The sequence below is a fragment of the Malus domestica genome, chromosome 16 (genome assembly GCF_042453785.1).
Source record: "Malus domestica chromosome 16, GDT2T_hap1".
Lineage (NCBI taxonomy): Eukaryota > Viridiplantae > Streptophyta > Magnoliopsida > Rosales > Rosaceae > Malus > Malus domestica.
In genome coordinates, this window is record NC_091676.1 from 5,309,741 (window position 1) to 5,333,772 (window position 24,032).

General features: G+C 36.9%; 4 protein-coding genes across 7 annotated transcripts; 1 reads left to right on the plus strand and 3 right to left on the minus strand.

Annotated features, from left to right (window-relative positions):
- Positions 1-12: 12 nt before the first annotated feature.
- On the minus strand, positions 13-3,662 carry LOC103402923 (ubiquitin-conjugating enzyme E2 2). Its single transcript, XM_029095584.2, has 6 exons — positions 3,326-3,662; positions 2,484-2,617; positions 2,349-2,374; positions 2,158-2,247; positions 1,445-1,533; positions 13-661 (listed from the first exon to the last, which is right to left on the minus strand). The coding sequence occupies exons 2-6, from the start codon at positions 2,606-2,608 to the stop codon at positions 533-535; spliced, it is 459 nt and encodes a 152-aa protein (XP_028951417.1). The 5' UTR covers positions 2,609-2,617; positions 3,326-3,662; the 3' UTR covers positions 13-532.
- A 4,586-nt stretch (positions 3,663-8,248) lies between these two features.
- On the plus strand, positions 8,249-12,428 carry LOC103402922 (pentatricopeptide repeat-containing protein At2g02750). Of its 2 annotated transcripts, none has more exons than XM_008341706.4 (2): positions 8,249-11,907; positions 12,017-12,428. In XM_008341706.4, exon 1 carries the CDS (start codon positions 8,273-8,275, stop codon positions 10,130-10,132), a length of 1,860 nt encoding a protein of 619 aa, XP_008339928.3. In that variant the 5' UTR covers positions 8,249-8,272; the 3' UTR covers positions 10,133-11,907; positions 12,017-12,428. The 2 variants fall into 2 exon arrangements, with proteins under 2 accessions (XP_008339928.3, XP_028952165.2); XM_029096332.2 differs by having other exon boundaries at positions 12,023-12,428.
- Positions 10,240-13,788, minus strand: LOC103403291 (SNF1-related protein kinase regulatory subunit gamma-1-like). Its single transcript, XM_070815451.1, has 8 exons — positions 13,632-13,788; positions 12,005-12,166; positions 11,666-11,893; positions 11,452-11,591; positions 11,075-11,341; positions 10,879-10,987; positions 10,509-10,518; positions 10,240-10,405 (listed from the first exon to the last, which is right to left on the minus strand). Exons 1-8 carry the CDS (start codon positions 13,786-13,788, stop codon positions 10,240-10,242), a joined length of 1,239 nt encoding a protein of 412 aa, XP_070671552.1.
- Positions 13,789-17,736: 3,948 nt separating this feature from the next.
- On the minus strand, positions 17,737-23,491 carry LOC103425576 (WRKY transcription factor 72B-like). 3 transcript variants are annotated; one of them, XM_070815839.1, is made up of 5 exons: positions 23,285-23,491; positions 20,038-20,601; positions 19,563-19,676; positions 18,576-19,479; positions 17,737-18,246 (listed from the first exon to the last, which is right to left on the minus strand). In XM_070815839.1, the coding sequence occupies exons 1-4, from the start codon at positions 23,432-23,434 to the stop codon at positions 18,589-18,591; spliced, it is 1,719 nt and encodes a 572-aa protein (XP_070671940.1). In that variant the 5' UTR covers positions 23,435-23,491; the 3' UTR covers positions 17,737-18,246; positions 18,576-18,588. The 3 variants fall into 3 exon arrangements, with proteins under 3 accessions (XP_070671940.1, XP_070671938.1, XP_028952290.2); XM_070815837.1 differs by lacking the exon at positions 17,737-18,246 and having other exon boundaries at positions 18,313-19,479; XM_029096457.2 differs by lacking the exon at positions 17,737-18,246 and having other exon boundaries at positions 18,313-19,479; positions 20,038-20,598; positions 23,285-23,490.
- Between the last annotated feature and the right edge of the window lie 541 nt (positions 23,492-24,032).

The window sequence follows — 24,032 nt, forward strand, 5'->3', positions numbered from 1 at the left end:
AGACTCAGACTCTAACTGTAACAACCATGAATTGATGGTACAAAACATCCCACGTGTTGGTCACGTGACAGATGATGTGACAGGCTAATGCATACAACAGTTGCATATCAATTTCGTTCGGTCCTTGCCCCAAACTACACAATATCATAAAACAAAATTAAATGCAGTTTTAGATGGAAGAAAACTGCAGGGCAGGTCGTCCGACATATTAGATATACAAGGCCTAAACGCCGCTGAATAAATAGACCAAGCAAAATATTTCACAATACCCGAAGGAGTATGCTATCCACATATTTTATTTTACTTCTCATCCACCCCTTGATAATTTTTGTCTGTTGATCTTCTTCAATTCATCCGATCCGACGGCCGAAAATTAAAAAGGTGTGTGAGAAGTAAAATGGGATGTGTGGATATCACACCCCAACCCGAAAGTCGAGTCCTTCACAACACAAATGGTTTTCAAGTTTCAAAGTTATTTAAACAGAGGCTGATTCAACTGATTTTCGAAAGCTCTCCATCAGGAGTTAGCTTGTTAATCGGCAGTCCAACTCTGCTCAACAATCTCGCGGACTCTCCTATTGTATTCACGCTTGTTCTCGCTAAACATCCGTGCAGCTTCTGAATTTGCTGGAGAGTTTGGGTTTGGATCACACAGCAAAGACTGCAATAAGAAGAAAAAAAATATCTTAGGGCCCAAGACATGACATGACATCTGCACAAAAACGCCATTAAAACAGAGGGAACTCTATCTCCACAATCTTATATTTCATTTATCTATGTTGATTAAAAGCAATATATCCACATAAACATATGAATGAGTGTACGCGAGTGTGTGGATGTATGAGAGAAAGTAAAGTTCGATAGTTGTGTCGTTTAAAAGAGTATAGTCAGATTGTTTTGTGTTAAAAACAATTCCCATGCATATAGTTATGGTAATAACAATGGGGGAGGTGCAATAAGAAGTGGTAACCAAGATTTGAGAGAGGTGCAATAAGAAGCGCCTGCTTATCTACATGGTTTTAGGATTCTTGTTCTTTGAAATGAGAGACGAAACAGACATGGACACACATGAAAATTTCTTCAAGAGAAGTAATAGCCATAATTAGGTGTGAAGGTGCAGCTGAACGCGTTGGGAAGATGGTTGAAATAAAACAGAGAAGATGGGATATTTTCTGAGGAAGAACTCAATCAGTACAACCAATGCTTCCTTGCTCTTGTAGTGCTCAAATAGATGCTACAAAATTTAGTTTCGGATTGGAATAAACAAGATGGAGCAATTAGATTTACAAAGATCAGAATAGTGCAACGTAAAAGACAGCGACTTATCCTTTCATATATGGTGTCTGGCCACTTACAGACATAGCCCATGACATACTCAAACAATAGTCTCAATAAATCAAAGCACTAGAAGTAACCAAGCAATGAATAGAACATAGTCAAATACCTGAATAGAGGTAAGTATAGCTGCTACATCATAGATAGGGCTCCACTGATTCTGTAGGATGTCCAAACAAATGCTTCCATCCGCATAAACTGAAAAGGGGCAAAACAAACAGAACTTAAGACTTGAAACAGCAGAAATATATCCAATTAATTGCATTCCGGTTAACTTGTTAAAATATGTATATTTGCAAATACGAGTGAACAACCAAAGCAACAAGCTGTGAGGGTGAAAACGATCAGTTATTCAATCTCAATTAACAAATGTTTGCAAACATAAAAACAAATTCCAAATAATTCCATTTCCTCAGATCCTTTTTCACCCATGAGAAGCTAGTTTCTAAGTAAATGGGTGTACAATGATTAAAAAGAAATGATGAAAGACATTGTTTTTCCCAAAAAAGGTAATGACAGGATATGCCGCACAGGAAGACTAAATCTTGATAAAAGCACAATACCAGAGAAGAAACTGTACCATGATTACATATGCACAAACCCAGATATTCCTTATAGGTATTAGGTGGGTTCTCATTCACAAAATCCAAGAGGAAAACTGAGATAATAGACACCTCCAAGCACAGTAAACTCCTCTACTAATTTAAGAACCATTGAAAATAACAATTTTTGCAGTTTGTATGTGCATACAAATGTACTAACTCAAGTAAAAACGTAAAATGTGCATGGATGTATGTATGTGCAGTTTCTGTTTGAACTTACTATTTGGATGAAACATTCGAGAAACAAAACGCACTGTTGGTGGCTTATTTGGATAGTCCTCTGTGAATTGGAGTGTCAACTTAAACGTACCTGGGAAACACAAAAAAATAATTAAAGATGTAGCTTAAAAGTTACAACTGGAAGATGAGAAATCCAATTGCAACATGATATGAGTTCTTCTTGGTTTTTACCTCCATCCCATGGGGTGTCATCAGGCCTGCAGTTCAAAAAATGAAGTGCATAAATAAAATTGTACGGGATCTCAAGAAAAACAATCTAAATAAACTGAAATATGCAACAAACCACAATCTCCATCCAAGACGTACCCAAATATAACAGCATTCCAAAGCATAATATTGTTGTCTTGCGGAGCACCACTTATACCCGCAGGGGGATCCTGCTGCAACCTCTTGAAATCCCTCATCAGTCTCTTCCTTGCAGGAGTCGACATCCTCACCGCCTATACATTTGGGCAACCAAAAATCAACACTCAGTCCCAGTCAAATCCTTTTCCAAACATTTGTGTGCCCATATAAAAACACGCAGGCATCATTGACAGCAAGAAATCAATTCATAACTTGCATCAACGAAGAATTGCGGAAAGTGCCAACCAAGCAACATGTGTAGCCATTCGAGCAACATAACCGAGGTTAAACACAACTTACCTAAAGATTAAACCTATAAATGAACACAAATTCAAAGACTCGAATCCAAAAAGCTCGAGTAACCTCTAAAATCCTAAACCAAATATATATTTACAAAATATATTTTATTCCTAGACCTAATTGACTGAATTTTGATGCAGCTGAGCTCAAATAAAGTCTAAATCCAACATAACTGGATCAAATTGCACAGAAAATCTTAGTCAACCGGTTGCTACCGTACAAGTTCGACCTATCAACAAATATAAAAACCCCAAACATGCATGATCAAAATCCGAGATCCATATCCCAATCATCTAATTGCATCAATCTAAAATTATTTACGATAAAAAAAGAAAGCAAACAAAAATGTAGGGTTTATTTTCTTGTAGTAAAAATTACAATTAAGAAATTAGATCTTCCACGAAATCAAATTTCAAACGGACCACAAAATCGGAGAAAATTTCCATTACTGCATCTGTTATACGAAAAGAGGAAAAAAAATAAACCCAGAAATTAAGAAAAACCTGTTAGCCGACGGCGAGAGAATTTGATTCTCGGAGACAGATGTCCAGAGCCGCGGGAACGGAAAGGAAGGTTTGGCAGCTCAGGAACTTTCTCGCGAAACAAACAGATGGACGTGAAGATTGAGAAACGGTGGCAGAGGAGGATTTCCGCGGTGGCCGGGGGATGGAGGGAGGAGAGAGAGAGAGAGAAGTGGAGAGAGCGCTTTTAGGTTAAAAGTATTTTAAGTTGGGAATTTGGTTTTTATATTTACAGGCAAAAAATTCTTCTTCTGTACTGGTGCTCTTTGCCAACTAGCAAGATGCATCATGACAATGGGGTGTCATCACCAATCGTCATATCAACTTCATGTACAGTGTTGGAGGGGTTTTAAGGAAAGGACTCTTTTTGGATCCCTTCCACCCAATCAATCAATTCGAATATTTGAAATTTGATTCAACGGCTAAAAATATGAGGATCCTTTAAAAATTATGATAACTTTAATCGGTGGATCAAATTTCAAATGTCCGGATTGATTGATTTTGTGGATTTGGTCCGGATTTTTATATGTGCTCGAGTACGATTTGGTACAGTAAGTGTTATAATATAATTATTTGGATGCGTAAAAAAAACTCCAACTACTTGTATCATGACACTTGTGTATTGGACTGTGTTAACGATAACCAAACAAGCTGGACTTTTGGAGTATATTTGTGACCCTGTTGAATGTTGCTTTGGCAGGAGAAAGACATTGTATTCTAGATGTTGTTGATGAACTCGCACCTGAATTATGTATTTGACATAGGCGTTGTGACGACTACGAATGCATTTTCATTCATCAAACTTTCATAATTGACTACTTAGTACTAACTTTTTACATTTATTGTCATGATGTCAACATATTAGACTAACAGCTAGTTGGTATATTATGTAACGAATTTTAAGCATTGGGCCTAGAATTGTGACTCAATTGGAGCTTTATTCCTTTGGACCAAAATTGTCGTGTAAAGAAAGTTATAACAATTTTATCTTTTTTTTTCCTTTGAAAAGGGGGACAATGAGTGGCAAGTCACGGTTATCCACTCGTTTCGGGGGCCGGAAAGACTTACATAAGTATTTTAGCCTTTTCTGGCCATAAGTCTTGTTTCCACATCAACAACAAAACTGAATATTAATCCACATTACGACGAGTCAAGGAGACAAATACTCACGAATTTTAATTTAAAAATCAAAACTCCAATTAGGCTAAATTTAGGGACATCAATTTTCTCAATATATAGACGTGATTGGATTGCTGTATTTACCTGTAAATTTGAACAACTAACGTGAACTTAATTATAATGAGCACTTATTGACACTCTACAATATTAAGTGAAGTGTTTTTCTTTAAAATATGATACTTATGAATGACTTGTGCGTGAAAACAATAAATAAATATATCGAGGAAACTATTTTCCATGTTGGCATTGCAAAATTTCCTCACTTGGAAAGATGTGTTGGAAGTGAATTGGCAAAATTAAATTAACAAACGTATGAATATCGGACTAAAATGATGGACCGACCATGTCAATGGTATTTCTAGATGTGGAGCCCATATACCACTATATACTTGATCTAATAAACTAATAATCTTAAACCACGGTAAGTGGTGCAATGAAATTACGGTAGAATTTCAAGTCAGATTTGCTTTTTAATTTTGAAATTGAGGCAAGAAATTGGTTAAAGCGCAAATTATTTTTTAGTTGAAAATTTTGAAAAAACAAATGTCATATGAGTGTCAAGAGTGAACTGAATGTCTTTAGCATATTTGGGCCCGTTAGAGATTAGTAATTACTAATTAGTCATATCTTAGAGGTGTGGGATACCTCAAACTTCAGAAGAAGAAAAAAAAAAAAAAATTAATAACCTTAGCAGAAAATTGACAAAAATAAAATTAAAAAAAAATCTTAGCCAAAAGACCAAGAACCTATATCGATATAAACATGCACGTTCGTTATCATTTCCATATATATTTCTTAATTTTATCAAATAATTCCAACCAAGCACTTGATGTGTAATGTGGGAATCATTAATCCCAATTTAATCTTTGGTCAAAATGCATAAATGTTATGGTGAGTTTATAGTTATTGTTAATTACTACCAAACCTCCGTCCGTCAACAAAAAGCTAATTTATGATTAATTTTTATTAATTAATTCTTCTTCAATTTATTTAAAGGAAACTAATGAAAATGATTTGAAATTTTTGAGTACAAAATAAAGGGTAAAGCGAATAGTTGACTTTTTAGTGTTAAAATGTGGTTTTCCGTTAAAGTGAACAGTACTGAGAGCTTTTCGTTAAAGTTAATAAACCGTTACTCAATACTATGATCTAGTGATATTTTTCTTTACTTGTAAGTGAGAGGTCTTATGTTTGAATATCGTATATGGCGAATTCAATACCAAATTAGATTGTCAATTGTGTGGCTTAACCAAACTCCTCATTCCTTTAGTGTAAAATATATCATTATACTAAATAAATAAATAAACCACCACGGCCCACAGGTGACCCAATGGTTGAGAACTAATTCCATACCCGTATTCCACATGGCACGTCATTGGTTCGATTCTTGTAGCATGTGCATCACATGATGGTGGCCAAGAAGGCTGAAATGCCTCTATAAGTCTTCTCGACTTCTAGAAGAGTGGAATGCCTTGTCGAAGTCACCAGCTCGTCTCCATTTAAAAAAAATGAAGGTATAAAATAAATTGAACAAAATAAAATCAAGGGCTTATTTATAAAAATAAAAATAAATAAAATAAAAAAAGAAGCCCATTTTGGAATATGCTTTGATATTTTTTGTTTGAACAAAAGGGCATTGGAAAGAGTGAGCTAAGCCTCACAATGAATTAGTAATAATATAGTTCAAATTCAATTTTGACGAGAATCGAATCTAAGACATTTTACTTATAAATGAAGAAAACTACTACTAAACAGTAATAGTAAGAGTCGAATCTACTTTGATATTTGATTCCTAGCCAAACTAGGGGCTTTATGGTCAATTTCAAGTGATGGCAAAAAGCACATGCTACTGCCTAGGGGTGGGCACTTGGAACCGAAAACCGAAACCGAAACACGAATCGAATCAAACCGCACCAAACGGTTTGGTTTTGCGGTTTTGAAACGGTTTCGGTTTCAAAACCGAATCGCGGCACACAAAACGGTTTGGTTTCGGTTTTGAGTTTTCAAAACCGCACCGAAACCGAAACCGCACCATATAATAAATAAATGTTATATAACTTATATTTTAAACTTTTCAACTAGGTTATAACTTATAGGTTTGTATTATGGCAAACTTAACCTTTCAATTGGGTTGTAAAGTATTGTGAATGGTGATCAAGTTCAATTTTAGTAGATGTGATGCATAAGGATTTAAAGTTTAAACCCTTTGATGCATTGGATGTTGTCTCAATTTTAGTAGTTGTCATTTGTTGCAGTTTTGGTACAAGTTAGCTACACTTTTGGTGCAGATTTTTGTTTCTGTTTTGTGCATTTTTTTGGTGCTGTTTTGGTGCTGTTTTTTTATGCAGTTTTACTGCATTATTTTTTGGTGCAATTTTGTGCAGTTTTGCTGTATTTTTTTGGTGCAGTTTTGTGCAGTTTTGATGCAGTTTTTAGTACTGTTTTGGTGCTGTTTTTATGCAGTTTTGCTGCTTTTTTTTTTTTTTTGCAGTTTTGACTCTTTTTTGCTGCAATTTTACTGCATATTCATTAATTAATATACGAAGAAAATAAGACCGTCTTATGCATAAATAGGTGTATATTTTAAATTGTACATTTTTTTTTTCTCAAAAACCAAACCGAAACCGTTTAAAACCGCACCGCACCGAACCGAACGGTTTGGTTTCATTTCGGTTTTGGCTTCCAAACTGCACCGCACCGCACCGCAAAATGTTTCGGTTTCGGTTGTGGTTTCACTCGAAACCGCACCAAACCGCACCGCGCCCACCCCTACTACTGCCACAAAACGATAAGAAAATTGTGGATGGCTTCATACAGATGAAAAGATGCATGCACAAACATTATGCTGGCTCATATCAAGTATGCATGCAAGATAGCTTTTACCCTTGATGTTGTCATGTATAAATTTCATACGGAAAAACTTTCATCGTACCATTACGTGACGCTAGTACATTATTTATACGAATATATGTGAGAAAAATTTTAATTCAAACACTTGATAATATATTTTGTGATTAAGAATATACTACATTGTCATTTGCATATCTAATCACTTAATAAAATCTTATCACATTATCATTTACTTTTTACTGAACTTTTGATGACAAGTGTATCAACAACTGCTATACAATTAGACGATGTCAAGTATGGACAACGTGTCAATAGTTAGTAATGCATCGACATGCATGTTGACATAAAGTGATTAACAGACCACGTGATCAGACCGCCTAACCGAATCTCCCCACCATACCAAGTCATGTTGCCATGTGGCATGTGTACATGCCAAAGCCATACCCATAAACCTTCAATATGCCATCATCATGCATTCTATTCTTTATTGTATATGCCCAATGAGTACGTACCAATTGCACATCAAATCTTTGATTCTCTGTCCCCACGTGCTATGCTTGTCGGCCGACCCAAAATGGGAAAAGGATCTTCGTCGGATCATTTTCTTGGGATTCTAGAAATTTCGTGATCGTGATTGTTTATCGTATATTATGCGATGGGTTTTTATTAGATATTATTTATATTTAATTTTAAATTTTAAAATAATTTCTTATTGTACATTGTACGATGAATGATCAAGATCACGAGATGCCTAGGATCCACATGAAAATGATACGGCGAAGATCCTTTTCCCCAAAATGGGCCGAGGGAAACTTTAAAGCCCATTTCTCAGCCCAATTTCCCAAAATAAAAACGAAGGCAGGTGAATCTAGCGGCGCCGCCCATTTTTGAATCCAACCAATGAGGCACGAAATTGCTAAGCTAGTCGCGAGTGGGTCGTACAGAGAAGCCCTCTGCTTACACGCGCAGCGCCACTCTGCTTCTCTGCGTCCTCACGAATTCACGTTCCCGCCTCTTTTCAAAGCCTGCGGGAAGCTCCGATCAGCTCTGCAGGCACAAATTCTACATACCCATCTCGTCAAAACCGGGTTTTCGGCCGATGTTTACTCCGCCACTGCTCTGACTGATGTGTATATGAAACTTCGTTTTATGGAAGACGCACTCAAGGTGTTTGAGGAAATGCCTGAACGGAACTTGGCTTCGTTGAACGCGGTGATCACCGGGTTTTTGCGAAATGGGTACTGTAGAGAGGCTCTGCGGTTGTTTAAGAACGTGGGGGTTGGAGGGTTCAAGCCCAATTCAGTTACGATAGCTAGTATGATATCGGCATGTGGGAGTGCAGAACAAGGCATGGAAATGCATTGCTTGGCGGTGAAGCTGGGCGTTGACAGCGATGTTTATGTTGGGACGTCGTTTCTGACGATGTATTCGAACTGCGGAAAGTTGGTTTTGGCTGAGAAGGTGTTTGAGGAAATGGCAATAAAGAATGTTGTGAGCTATAATGCTTTTGTTTCAGGGCTCTTGCAGAATGGCGTTCCTCATGTGGCGTTGGATGTGTTTAAGCAAATGAGAGCATGTACAGGTGAAAATCCCAATTCAGTTACGTTGATTTCCGTTGTTTCTACCTGTGCTAGTCTTTCGTATCTCCAATTTGGCAAGCAGGTTCACGCTTTGGTTGTTAAAATTGAGATGGGGCTTGATGTTATGATTGGAACAGCACTTGTGGACATGTATTCCAAGTGTGGTTGTTGGCAGCTGGCTTATGCTATTTTCAAAGAACTAGATGAAAAAAGGAACTTGTTTACATGGAATGCCATGATCGCCGGAATGATGTTGAATGCGCAAACTGAGAATGCCGTTGAGCTATTTGAACAGCTAGAAATTGAAGGATTTGAACCCGATTCAGTTACTTGGAATTCAATGATCAGTGGGTTTTCACAACTAGGGAAGGGGATTGAAGCTTTCAAATATTTTAAGAGAATGCAATCAGCTGGTGCAGTCCCCAGTTTAAAATCTATCACAAGTCTTCTACCAGCATGTGCAGATTTATCTGCTCTGCAATGTGGAAAAGAAGTTCATGGGCACGCAGTTAGGACCTCTATTAGCAATGATCTATTCATTTCAACTGCTCTTATTGACATGTACATGAAATGTGGGCAGTCTACTTGCGCAAGAAGAATTTTTGATGGGTTTCGAATAAAACCCAATGATCCAGCATTTTGGAATGCAATCATATCAGGGTATGGAAGAAACGGTGGGAGTGAATCTGCATTCGGAATCTTTGAGCAGATGTTGGAAGAAAAAGTACTACCAAATGCTGCAACTTTCACGAGTCTTCTATCTATGTGCAGTCACACTGGTTTGGTGGACAAGGGATGGCAAGTTTTTAGGATGATGAACAAAGATTTTGGTCTAAAACCAAATCAAGAGCATTTTGGTTGCATGGTTGATCTTCTGGGTCGAACTGGCAGGTTGGATGAAGCCCGAGAACTAATACAAGAATTACCAGAGCCTTCTGGAGCAGTTTTCGCTTCTTTGCTAGGTGCCTGTGAATGCCATTTGGATTCAGAACTGGGGAAAGAAGTGGCTGTAAAACTTTCAGAATTAGAGCCAGTGGACCCGGTACCTTTCGTGATCCTTTCGAAGATATATGCTGCACTTGGAAGGTGGGAGGATGCAGAAAAGATTAGAGGATTGGTGAATGATAAAACACGAAGAAAGCTCCCTGGCTTTAGTTTATTAAGACTGCATGAAAAGTAGATACACGAAACAAACTACCGTAATTCAATGTCTACAGTTTTTTAGTCCCAAGCCAAAATTTTGAGACTATCCCTGCATCTCCATATAAGTTTCCTCAAACAGACATCTCACTGATTCAACATCTCCTTCACCGCAAACCCCATGTAGTTATCAAAGTGGTTTGGTGGTTCATAAATGAAGCAAGAGATCACATCTCTGAGTGTAATGACACCAACAACCTCGCCTTCCTCCCCAGCTACTACATGGATCCTATGAATGGACTTGGAAGCAAAACTTTCAACAGATTACCAAGAGTTGATTCCAGTTTGCATGTAATCGGTCGCATGACTTTTCCAATTTCACTGGTCGTCGTGGTGGTGCTCATGAAGTCCCTAACAGTGAGCTTCCTGAAAGAAAATGTCACACAAATTAAGCACCCCATCAAGAATGATTTGCGTCTGTCAAGTGATCAAAGCAAGCACCGGTTTTTTTCTTTGACAGAAATCAGTGTAAGAAGATTAGTTCAAATTCACAACTGGATGAGTTCAGTTTCATAAGAAGGTATTTTAGATCCTTCCTACAATCTGTGTGAAGTAAATGGTGGGGTATCCGATGGTGAATGTTCAACCCTGGAGTTGAGAAGATTAAAGCACTCTACAGTCCATCGTGAGGACCAAGAGCACAATGTAATTTCTACAGAGATTGTGCGGGGTAAAAGGTTCAAAGTTTGAGTAGCAAGTATCTAATATCTCTGATGCTTACATTACCGACTATGTTTTTCTTGGGCCCCTCTACAACAGGAAGACCACCAATTTTGTTATCTCTTGTCCTCTTGAAAGCTTCAAGTATTAGATCATTGCTCGTGATGCTAATAACCTGGCCAAGAAACAAAGGAACAATGATATTGAGACTCCAAAATCACTAGCCATTAAAAATATTGTTTTGGTAACCAGGCAACCTTACCTCATCAGAGGACATGAAAGGAAGTCCAAAATTGGAGATAGGCTTTGCCGCAATGCAGTCAAACCAGTCCCTTCCTCTGCATCTCTCAAGACCCTGAACAAGTCCTGACTGAGTAATGTAGTTCTTAAGGGTGGGTTGGCCTGGTTCTATTACAGGTACATTCCTCAGCCTATATTTTGAAAGTAGTAGCATAACGGTCAACATTGAACTATCTGTTGCAACTGGAATGAAAGGCGCCCAGCGGAAGGATTTAAGTATTGACCTCACCTGAAACATACACGCACATATCACATTCGAGTAATTCAGTCAGATAACTCAAAGGCAACCAATACTACTACACAGGATGTTCTTCGTAGAGATTGCTTACTATGGTTGACTTGAAAGGGTTCATCTTTCAGTATAACGTTGTAAAAGTCTTGGCCTAATTCATCAGCAGCTGTGGGAGCATCTTTGGCTATTCCTTTCTCTGCAGCCGCGCCACCAGCCATTGCAGCTCCAACAGCAGCAGCAGTTAGCCCTGCAACTGCGCAGGACCGGTCACACCCAATGCTAGAGCCCCAACGCCCCCCTCCCCCCCCCGGGGCCCCGCACCGATTCCAGCAGCGGTTGCTGAAGTAGCTGATATAGCAACTGCAGCTAGCTCTGCACTCTCCAACACCCAAAGAATAGTGGCAGAGTAATCTATGAGTCCTAGGTACCTGTCTCTCCAATCAGAACTTGCGCCTGCTTCTGGGGTTTTCACAGGAGCTGACAAAATGTTGTTTTCGGACAGAATCTTAACCGCGTCGCCGACGGACGTGTCTGCCGGAATCTCAATTACTGCAAATCAAAATGTAAGAAGGCACTGTTTTTGGCTAACCATTTATCTCATTCAATTCATAACAAAACCATAAACACTGATATCGTGGATTAAACAGTAATGTGCGTCACCTTTGCCTCCAGGTACAGCCGGGAAAGATGAAACCGGAATTTTCGCAAATGCATTTGTTAAAACCCCCTGCTGGGCACGAGGTAATTTCTTCCTGGATTGGATGGTTTCGAAGTAGGCATCGTAGCTTGAAAGTTTGCATCTTTCTTTCACCTCCTGTGCTTCTGCCATATTTACGCTGGAGACAGAAATCGAAATCTTAATTCGATGTCTTCACACGAAGTCTGAGATTCAAAATACGAGGATTCTGATAATCTAGTTCGAAATTAACCAGGATTAATTTGTTTTGTACAAGATTTGTTTCCCAGTGGATTTAGAAACTGCTGTTGGGCTCTCTTCTTTGGAAACTTTGAGGATTCTCTCTTCCGAGAAAAAGTAACCTCTGCATGCATGAACTATATATTTGACACGTGTCATCACCCGAAATGTTTTCTCGTTGCATTAAGAAATTATTAGGTAGTACTGTGCTGCCACGTCATCTGTGGTACTTCCATTTAAAATTTGACATAGTGTACTATTTTATCACGGTTGGACTTATAATTTATCTAAGACTAACTCTTAAGAGAGTTTAGGGTTGATCCAATATCATGAACACATGAACTTCTCTCGCCGATTCTTCATAAACTACGTAAAGCCAGTAAATTCACCCAATTAAGTGTTTTCCTAACCCACTGAAAGATATTTACAAATTTGTAAGAGACGTCGTTTTACTAACATCGCTGCCACCAAAGGTACTCAGAAATTGCGGAAATGACAACACCAAGATAATTATTGGATTGGGATTTCAAATTCGTTGTTATATTCATTGGGTTTTCAAATTAGTACACCAATATGATTAATCCACAAAACACTTCAGTAGGTTTTTAATAGGGAACTCTAACGGAAAACCACATTTTTACACTAAAAAGTCAATCATAGTACTATTCATTTTACCCTTCATTTTGTCATTATCGTTAAAACTCAAAGTTTTTAAGCATTTTTCATTAGTTTTCCTTTTTTCAACATGATTAATCCACACCACAGCCATGGCATGGAGGCAAGGGATTGGGAAGGAGACTTGTCAAGGATGGAGGGTGGGATTGCTAGTTTTTTTTTTTGCTTTTTTTCTTTCAAGTATTTAATTTATTTTAAAGGGTAAATCTCAGTTTATTACTCTCAAGTTTCGTGGATTTCAATATTTGGTACATGAAGTTTTTTTCGTCTCAGAATCATACCTAAAGTGTTAATTTTGAGACAGTCTCATACATCTGTTAGTCTAGCTGTTAAATTTTCCATTAACTGATGACGTGGCACCCGTGTGGACAATGATTGGATGCCACATGGAAATAAAAATAAAAAACCCACCCGTCTTCTACCTCCCCCAACCCCTTCCTTCCCTTCTTTCATGGAAATAAAAATAAAAAACCCACCCGTCTTCTACCTCCCCCAACCCCCTCCCTCCCTTATTTCCTCTACAACCCATAGCCTCCCTTCTCTCTGATTCGAGGTCATCTCCCGCCACTTCGACCTTATCGCCCAACTCTCTTCCCTCCACCACGCCGATCACGCCTTCTCCACCATCCGATCCTCCATTGCCGCCCTTCAGTCCTTAGTTCACCACACCCGATCCGAGCTCTCTGACCCCCTCACCTCTATCCGCACCCTTACCATCCAGCTCCAAAATCTCCATGCCTTCTCCAATCTTCTCCACCACTCCATCAGAGCCCTCCACCTCTCCAGTAAGCTCCGATCCCTCACCTTTAACGACCCCAAGCGCCTCAATCTCACCAAGGCCGCTCAGCTCCATTGCGAGATCTTAGCTCTCTACAACAAATACGACATCGCCGGCATTGATGTGGTCGATTTCAAACTCGAGTGGGTCAAAGATGTTGGAATTTATTAGGTTTATTCAGGAAATTAATTAGAGATTTGATTTGATTTTGTAGTAGGTTATTTTTGGTATTTACGCATTATGGTTTCTTAGGTTTATTGCTCTATAAATAGAGCTTGTAATTTAGTTTGAGAATCAAGTTATTCACAATGTAGTCTCTTAGGGGGCGTTTGTTTGCCCTCACTAAGTGGGACTGGACTAGACTGGACTAGCTGTTAGTCCAATACTGTGTTTGTTCCATGCTGGGACTAACATTAATGAGACTAAAGGAGACTAGTATGGACAAAACCCTTCACTAAGAGGTCTTAGCGAGACCCCCCAATAACCATGGGACTAGCTAAGACTATCTTCTCTCATCCTCGTCATGCTCAACAACCACTCCCGATAGACTCCCCGTCATTTCCGGTCACCTAGATCATAATAAAATATTAATAATTTATATATTAAATAATATAATATTAGAATTTGTTATTATCCAGCTTCTTAGTCCAACACTGCACCAAACGCTTCACTAAGTTAGTCCAGCTTAGTCTAGTTTAAGCCAGTCCAGCTTAGTCCTTGAAGCTAGTCCAGTCCGAGATAGTCCGGCGCAACAAACGCCCCCTTAGGGTTTTATAGCCGTTTCGGCATTCTCGGTTAGTTTAATAATGTTCTTATTATTTTGTTAGTCTTATTCGTTTCGCACTCTGATGTTCAACTTGGTATCAGAGCAGGTTTGATCCTCCGGAGTTAAATATGTTCTTGGTAGCTAATTTGTTTGTCTTGTCATCTTCTTCGTTGTGATTTGTTTTTCGTTGTGCCCTAGGTTAGGGTTTTGCAGTTTGAAAAAAAAAAGAAAAAAAAAAACTGAAGCTTTGTTGCATTGAACCACCAGAGCCACGCCACACCGGGATCCGGCCCATCTACCTGGCCTACCACCTCGTCTTGCCATTCAATGTTCTTGTTCCTGCCATCCACAATCGTTCTTGTTCCTGCCATCCACCACACCACCGCTACATCTGTCTCGCACCGCTGCCACCCGCAATATGAGGAATCTTTGCGTCTAACAGAGGTTGCTTTGTCGTGTCTGCCTAACGGAACTTGCATCCACATCTGCTTGTTGGCAACCTCATGACATATACCGTCATGAGTTTGACGGGGTGTTAGAATTTATTAAGTTTATTTAGGAAATTAATTAGAGATTTGATTTGATTTTGTAGTAGGGTATTTTTGGCATTTACGCATTAGGGTTTCTTAGGTTTATTACTCTATAAATAGAGCTTGTAATTTAGTTTGAGAATCAAGTTATTTACAATGTAGTATCTTAGAGTTTTGTAGCCGTTTCAGCATTGTTAGTTTAATAATATTCTTATTATTTTGTTAATCTTGTTTGTTCAACTAAAGAGACCGGAGACAAGTTGCGTGTGGAGGCAATGAAGGTATTGGAGAGAGGGATGAAGGGTTTGAACCAAGCCGAGGTGGGGACTGGGCTGCAGGTGTATTACAATTTGGGGAAGCTGAGACAAGCTATAGATCAACTGATTAACAAGTATAAGGGTATGAGGATGAAGAGTGTGAGTGCAGCATTGGATATGAAAGCAATTTCGGGGTTGGGAGGAAGCAGGTTTAGGTCGGGTGGGATTAAAGGAGGCGGGGGCACGCCGCAGATTGGCGATGGTGGAAAGGCGAGGGAGGCGATTTGGCAGAGGATGGGGAGTTGTATGGATCAGCTGCATTCGATAATGGTTGCGGTGTGGCACTTGCAGAGGGTGTTGTCGAAGAAGCGCGAACCGTTTGCTCATGTTTCTTTGCTTGATGAGGTTATTCAGGTGAGAGGATTTGTCCAATTGTGGCAGACGAAGACCAACCTAATTAGTTTGACCTGGTAGCCATAGTAACGGCGGCCCGACGAAGATTAGCCCAAGAAAATAGAGCCAGGCCCGTCTCAGTCCCCGACACCCAATTCCTCTAAATTATAAGGAAAACTAATGAAAATGGCTTGAAAACTTTGAGTTTTAATAATAAAGACAAAATAAAGGGTAAAGTGAATAGTACAAAGATTGAATTTTTAGTGTAAAAATGTGATTTTTCGTTAAAGTGAACAATACCGAAAACTTTTCGTTAAAGTTCCCTAAATTATAATCTTCTTCATCATTGGCTTCCTTCCACCTGCAATTCCAAAACCTTCAAACTTCTTCATTTCGGATCAACCATGGTAACTCCATCTCCGCCTTTAACCATTTGCACAGTCCTCAACGAATCTAAGCGCATGGTCAACGCCCACTCCTGCCACTTCCTAGCCCTTTCAGTCCTCTTCCTCCTCCCTCTCACCTTTTCCTCCACCCTTTACCCCACAATCCAGAACCTCCTTGCCGATCGAGTCCCAGACAACTCCAATATATTCCTCGAAATCTCATCTTTCGACCCCCATTAGCTCCAACCTATCATCCCCGCCAAAACCCTTCTCATCGCCTTTGCTTTCTCCCTCTTCGCCGTCGTCTTCTCTCTCTGCGCCCTCGGGTCGATCACTTAATGAGCATACAAGTTGGAAAAAGGTGGGTGGTTTTTTTTTTTTGAATTTTTTTTGAAATTTTAATTTCTACGAGAACTCTTAATGACATGTGACGCTTAATCATTGTCCACATAGGCGGTACGTCATCAGTTAACAAGAAACTTAACAGTCAGACTAACGGAACAGACGGAACAGATGTATAAGACTGTTCCAAAACTAACAAGTATGACTTTGAAACGAAAAAAATTTCATATACTAAATGTTGAAAATCATGAAAATTAAAAATGATAAACTGAAATTTACCATATTTTAAATTTTCTAGAATAAATTATGTCCGATAAAATAATACAAATGTCAAATTTTAAATTTTAAATGGGAGTACCACAAATAATGTGGAAGTACAGTACTACTTAATAATTTCTCCGTGCATTTATGACTCGCCACTTCTCATGGCATGAGTTGGTAAGCCTTCAATTAGGCATGGCCCTAGATATACAAAAAAGACTTTCTTGGATGCTCCAAAGTATTTCAACCGTTTTGTTTAAAAGTATAACGATCAGAATTTAACGGTTAAATCCGATACTTTGGAGTATTAAAAAAATGGTAATTTTGTATAAAATCAATAACAAGTTACAATATTGACAATAGATTAACAATATTTATGTTAATTATAAGTAGGTCAATTATGTATTATGATACTTAAATACATTTAAAATAAATAATAATTACAAAATCTGTCACTACAACTGTCACCCACTTGAATTGACACATTGTTTCTCATATTTTTATATTTTGGAATAGGTCAATACAAATTTAGTTTCCTGATTCTGTTTTTCACATTTGGATTCAGACGCTGCGTTGTATGTCCATTTCCTAGTTCTTTTTTTGCTATCACTCATCGTGCGACTCTTGATTTTTACATTTGGATTCAGTCACTACAATGCAGTGTTCGTTTCTTGGTTCAGTTTTTATATTTGGATTCAAACACACTGCAATGCAATGGCTATTTCTAGGTTTTTTTATTTTTTACATTTGGATTCAGACACTACAATGCAGTATTCATTTCCTGACTCTATTTGTTTTTTTCTGACATTTTGATTCAAACACCGTAATGCAGTGTCCGTTTTCTGGTTCTGTTTTTTATACAGTATCTGATTTGGGCTTCAATTAAAACATGCCGAAAGCCAATTTGTCTTTCATTCTCCATCCCAAACCTCTAACCCAACAAAAAACCCAAAAAATCAACTTGCACGTTCCAAAAACAAGACCCAAATTGAAAATGTGTTCATTTCCTGACTCTGTTTTTTTTTTTTTTTTTTTTTGGAGAGAGAGAGAGAGTTCACGTACAGAAAAGAGAGGATTTTTGGGAGAGATGATCATAAACCTTTATATGATTTAATTTGGGGCAAAAAAGTAATTTTATAACTATTTATATGGGCTAGAAACCCATGTAACATTCCTCATTGACCTATGTCTAATTAACAAAAATATTTCATTGATTAAGTTCAAAATAAAAATTGACCATTGATTTATAGTTCATTAGTTTTTATTGACGTTTTACTAAATTTTCTCTAAAAAAATCTAACGGTTAAAATCCGAGTTGAACGCTTCCAGTACCGGATCATCACCATTGGTGCTAATAACCTGCCCAGATGCAACGAAGAGCGGCGGAGTATTCTACAATTCCCAGTTACCTCCCCCTCCAGTCTGCACTTGTATCTGCTTCCGGGCTTCTCACGGGAGCTGACAAAATGTGGTGGTTAGACAGAGCCTGTACTGCATCAGCAATCGATGCATCTGCTTGGACCTCCATCAGCAAGTGATGCCTCTGCATGCATGAAGCGAGCTTTGCCAAGTGTAGGCACTGAATACCTGTTGGGCTTCTAATTCCCGAAATCATGATGTGAATACATAGAAGAAAAATGGCATGAAATTAAACTATCAAATCATGATGTGAATTCTATAATTGTATAAAGTTTTGAGAATAGTTATTGACACTTCGAAAATGTCGTCTTGCATCCTTTTTATGAATACACAAGGGAATATACGGATAACATTTTTGAAGTGTCAACAAACAGTCTCCTAAAATTTTACAATTTGTACTAGTTCTTACATTGTGTATATAACACCTTATGTAATTTACATTACACCATGCCTGTAACTAATCAAGGAAAGATAATGAATAAAAAATCACAAAGATTTGTTCAAGTACCTTGATGCACACCCTATTCCATTTTGGCTTGATGGGATATTGAATTCGACGTCAACGACTCACTCGGCTTCAATTTCAGCCCAGAAGAACTTTCTACAATAGTCCCACTTTTATGGTTTTCTCTGATCCCAGTAGTGCTGCTAGTACCCCCATTGCCTAGAAATGATGTAAGTGCAGCTGCCAAAGCCGATTGAAAGTTCGGGTTCAATGTGATTGCCTTTGTGGCTGTGGCTATTGAGTTGGTTGACATCTGAGGATGATGAAGGGGAGGAGGAGGAGGAGAGGCGTTTTGATTTTGTACGTGGGATTGGTACAATTTATTATGTTCTTGAAAGATTGGTTGCTTTCCGATGTTTAGGGCTGATCCAACTTGGTTAATTCTATTCCCATAATTCCCATAATTGAAATATCCAGAGGCTGTGTGACTGATGCTGTTCCAAGGAGATTGCAACTGCAATGTGTTATTGTGGTCTAAAGAAGACGAGAAGTTGAAAGATGTTGAAGTATATCTTGGGTTGGAAGAAAAGCTGCTGCCCGAGGCCAAGGGGAATCTTCCGAAATGAGAGGGAGTTGGGACGGTGAGATCAAGGGTGATAGTTGGGTGGGAATTGTTGGTTGAGACTGAACTGTTGGGGAAGTAGAAATGTTGCTGTGGTAGCCTTGAATTTTGAGAGAGAGTACTAGTACCACTGAAGTTTAGTCCTTGGAGATTAGTGGAGGCGGAGATGGGCGCGGTGGCGGAGTTGAAGAGGCCTTGTTGGGAGGTGGATGAGTGAGACTGAAGCATGGAAGCAGCGGCGGAGGTGGTCGAGGCCATAGCTGTGGCTGACATTGAAAGTGGGTGGTTGTGGCTTCCTTCGTAGGTTGTGATTAGTATGGACATGTCCTTGGAATTTCTTTGCACCTGAAAAAATTGAACAAGCTTAACTAAGAAAGTAAACCATAGTGGTGCAAGCAGAATTTAACGAATTAAGCAGAAATATATACCTGTTTTCTCACAGGGCAAGACGGTGAGACTGTGCAACGGTAGTACGCTCTAGGGCATGGATTTCCTTTTGCTATTTTCTGTCCATATTTTCTCCATTGACATCCATCATTCATCTATATGATATATATATATATATATATATATATATATGTAAGATATTGATCCATAATCTTAAGGACAAGAATAAAATATGATGAAGAATCATTTATATAAAATAACAGTCGCATAATAGTTTTATATTGTTAGACCGTGAATCTATATTATTTGTCAGGTTAATTTTTAAATATGCATGTCACCTAAGTCTGCGTATTTGTTAAGCAACGATGTTACCTTATGTCTAACAACACCTAATACCTACTTACCGAACGTTTAATTAAACACTTTGCTGGCAGTAACTTTCAATGCATACAAGCTAGGTTAATTTATGAAATGCATGAAACACTTGGTTGAAAGGTTAAGTTTTGATATACTAACCGTGGGAGCATCGCATCTAGCTCTGACAGAAACCCTAGCTTTCTTTAAATGGGTTTGCTGTGAAACCTCATCCTCTCCACTTCTCGTCGTCTTCAACGTCTTACTAGGCGGCCATATCTCAGTCTGGTCGTCTTCCTTCGGGCCTCCAGAGCTATTATCAGTTGACTGATCAGCAGCTGGTTCAGATCTGCAGCCCAACTCCAGTGCAAGTCCAGCTCCATGCAGCATTTTATCATCATCGTCGTCATCTTTTCCATTAGTAGAACTCAACTGGCTCCGACCATCCTTTCTGGGCTGATCAATACTACTTGAGGTTCTCCCAAGGCTAAGAGATACTAGGTCATCAGCTTCTTCAATATTTTGCTCATGCGTAAAATCACGAGCAGTACTGCTACTACTAGCATCGGTACATTTCTTAGTTTCTTCTTCATTTTGAAGAAGGCCATGAAGATGCATCTGCAGATACTGGTAATCCCTCGAGATTTGGGATAATAACAGCTTTAGCTTTTCGTTTTCTTCCCTAACCTTGACCATTTCTGCTTTTGCTGATTGCATTTCATCCTGCTAGGGCAACACAAATGGAAAATATACAAATATTTATTAAGATTCGAATATAAGACATCTCACTTATAAGTGAAAAAAAATATTAAAATGGAAACTAACTAATTATGATTTACATTTACCGGTTATAATATGTTAAATAGGACTTGCTAAAAAATTTGTGGGGATAGAGTTCAAAAAGCAGAGATTAGATTGTATTAATATCATCCACATGTTAAAGTACATCTATATCAGATGGAATCTTTGTTAATTAAAAATAGGAAAAATTAGGTTCTTATCCTTCTTTTTTCAACTCCATTAATTGAAATCTTATTTCTTTTCAATTTTTCATCAAGGTTCCTCGGTTTTAATAAGCTTCATTAATTATTTCAATAATAAAATATTTTAAATGTCAAGATAATTAAATTTTATTTCTAAATATATTCATTTAATATTAGAAACGTTACATTTAGTATATATATTTATGCTTAATTTTGTATCATATATATATTTTTTAATTTGTACCCATTTTAATTTGCAACTTTTTTTTAAATCGTACCAATTTTATTTTCAGTTTTAGTTTGTATACATATATTAATATATTTTTGTGTACATATTTTTCAAAATTTATTTGTACTCATTTTTTTAACCTTTTATTTGCACCAATAATTTACTAATAATGTACCCATTTATCTTTAAAAATGTATTTTTGTAAGTACCTTTTTTTTTTTTTTGTAAAATGTACCCGTTTTCTAATGTAAGACCTATTTATTTTTTTAATCTAAAATGTACCAATTGTTTTTTTAATATAAAATGTACCTTTTTTTGTATACAAAATGTACCCATTTTTTTTTTTATATAAAACGTATTACCTTTTTTGTATAAAAGGTATCAACTTTTTGTATGTAAAATGTACAGTATAAAAATTACCAATTTCTTGTATGCAAAATGTCAATAATATAAGTATTTTATTTAATATAATTTATCTTAATGACAAATCATGTCATTAAGATAAATTATACATTTTTATATAAGTATAATTTATTTTTTAATATTTTTAGTCCCACAAATCTTAATTTTATTTAAATCTCATTAATATAAGTAACTACAAATATCAAAATTTTATTTAAAATTATAATAACCTACATAGAAATGCATTATTGCATTAATTTCAGGGACTTCCATAAAAAACTGCAAAACCAACAAGGTTTCAATCAAATAACATTGATAAATAGGGAGTGCATCCAAAGTTACCCTTAAAAATAATATTAGACCACACCATTTCATTGACTATATTAAGATATATGATCCGATATCAGATGGAATCTACATCTATATATTGACTTGATGGGTCATGTGTGGTGAACATGTGTGACGAATTTTCAAGTCTAACACGTGGATAACACAAATTGGATGACGTGGAGTATGTGTGGCCTTTGGACTGCAAAGGTGGTCAACCTACTCTAATACAATGAAGAAGGTTCTATCATACAATATAAGAAGTAGCCCAACCTCTTATATATAAACCTTTCAAAATTTCTTCTTTTATCGATGTAAGACTCTTTTACCTTCATATCCTCACATGTGGTAGATTCATCTTAATTAAGTCATAGGTTCTTATGATAAGTCAGATCTTATCACATGACATAGATGATTGAGATATCATCAAATATCAATGGCGGATTCAAGACACCATTTTTTTTTTACATATACATTTAACTAAATAACTTTTCTTTAATTATGCATAGTATTGAGTGGTTCGATAAAAATGAATATTATGGCTAAAATATCCAAGTGTTATATAATATTGAAGCCACACCCATATATATGTAAGATCAGTTATATTTCATAATAAAATAGAAATTAAAATTAAGATCAGCTTAACATATATACCTAAAGAACATATTAAGGAAGATTGATGTTTTGTTTTTACCATTAAAAAGGAGAAATTACTGTAACTCTAAAAATATCCACATGTGCTTAATTTCCTTGGTTTTTCACCCTTTACTTATGGATTTTATCGTATATATATGGCCAAAATTTAGCATTCAATTTCATAAATGTTGACTTTTATAGAAAATTTCATACATAACCAAAACTACACTTGATTACACCCAAATACTCTCAAACTTAAAAACAATAAACCTCAAATCCACATGTGCTTATTTTCCTTGGTTTTTTGCCCTTTATTTCCCTAGTTTTACCTGTTTGTGGTTGACAAGGGCTCTATCTTTTCCAGTAGGAGGAGGCTTCAAGTCTGGTTCAACATCCCACCCATAATTATGATATATTCATGGAGATTGAGGAAGATTACAATCAATAAAACTCTATGAGAATTATTTCGTGGTATCATGGTGGAATATGAGAACACTAAAAACAGTCGAAACATCATAAGACAGACGTCACAAACATATATATGCACATCGATAAACAGTGAAAATTTGGAAGATTAATTAATAAATCTCCCGGCGGCCTTCACTACAATAATCTTAATCTCATATTAACTACCAAACTTCATCATCAATCCAGTTAGAATATATTTACTAAACTCGCTTAACTCAAAATGTAATGATTATTTCACCAAATACCAAGTTTTGGTATTGGTCGATTATTGTAAAACAAGTTTAAGTGATAGCCCAACTCATCTTAAATTTCAATTTGAAATATAAATATATGTATATGTGCATAATTAAATGAAATATTTCACCTTGGTTGTCTCCATGGGAGTACCCTCTTCATGATCACCATCCGATTTCACAGTATTGTCTTCCACATCTGTTTTGCCAAGAAAAGACTTTTCCTCATGAGTATTATTATTCTCCATTAATGCTTTTGAAGGCCTCGTTGGTATTTCCATGGCTGCAGTTTGGCTTCTTGTATATGCGTTGGGAGAGATATATAAAGCCTGCAGATCTTGACTTTGTGTGTCTGTATTCCATATATAACCATACCAGTGCTTATCTTTAATTTACATATACACAAAAATATATATTTTAGTTATAATAAAAAATATATTATACATATGCATGTGTATATATATATATATATATATAGGAAAAATTAGTATCCGGTCTCTAGTTATTAATTATGTTCATATATATATATATATATATGAAAAATTAGTATCCGATCCCTAGTTACTAATTATGTTCATTGACTGAGACCTTACTAGCTAGTTTTCAGATTTTGATCAAAGTCCTTAGTATTAATGTGTTAATGAATTTAGATGTAAGTTTAATAATTTTCAAAATAAAAATTAGTAGTTGGTTTAGAGTTTTACTACCACCCTTATTAAACTCCTAATTAATTTCCAATTCAAAATATTTCTATAATAAAAAAATAAATATGAATAAGTTTTTACCCATTAATTTATTTTTTTTGTAAAAAGACTTTTAATTTTTAAATCTTAAGTGTACACATTCTTATAATTTTTGTAATTTTTTAAAGGGTAAATT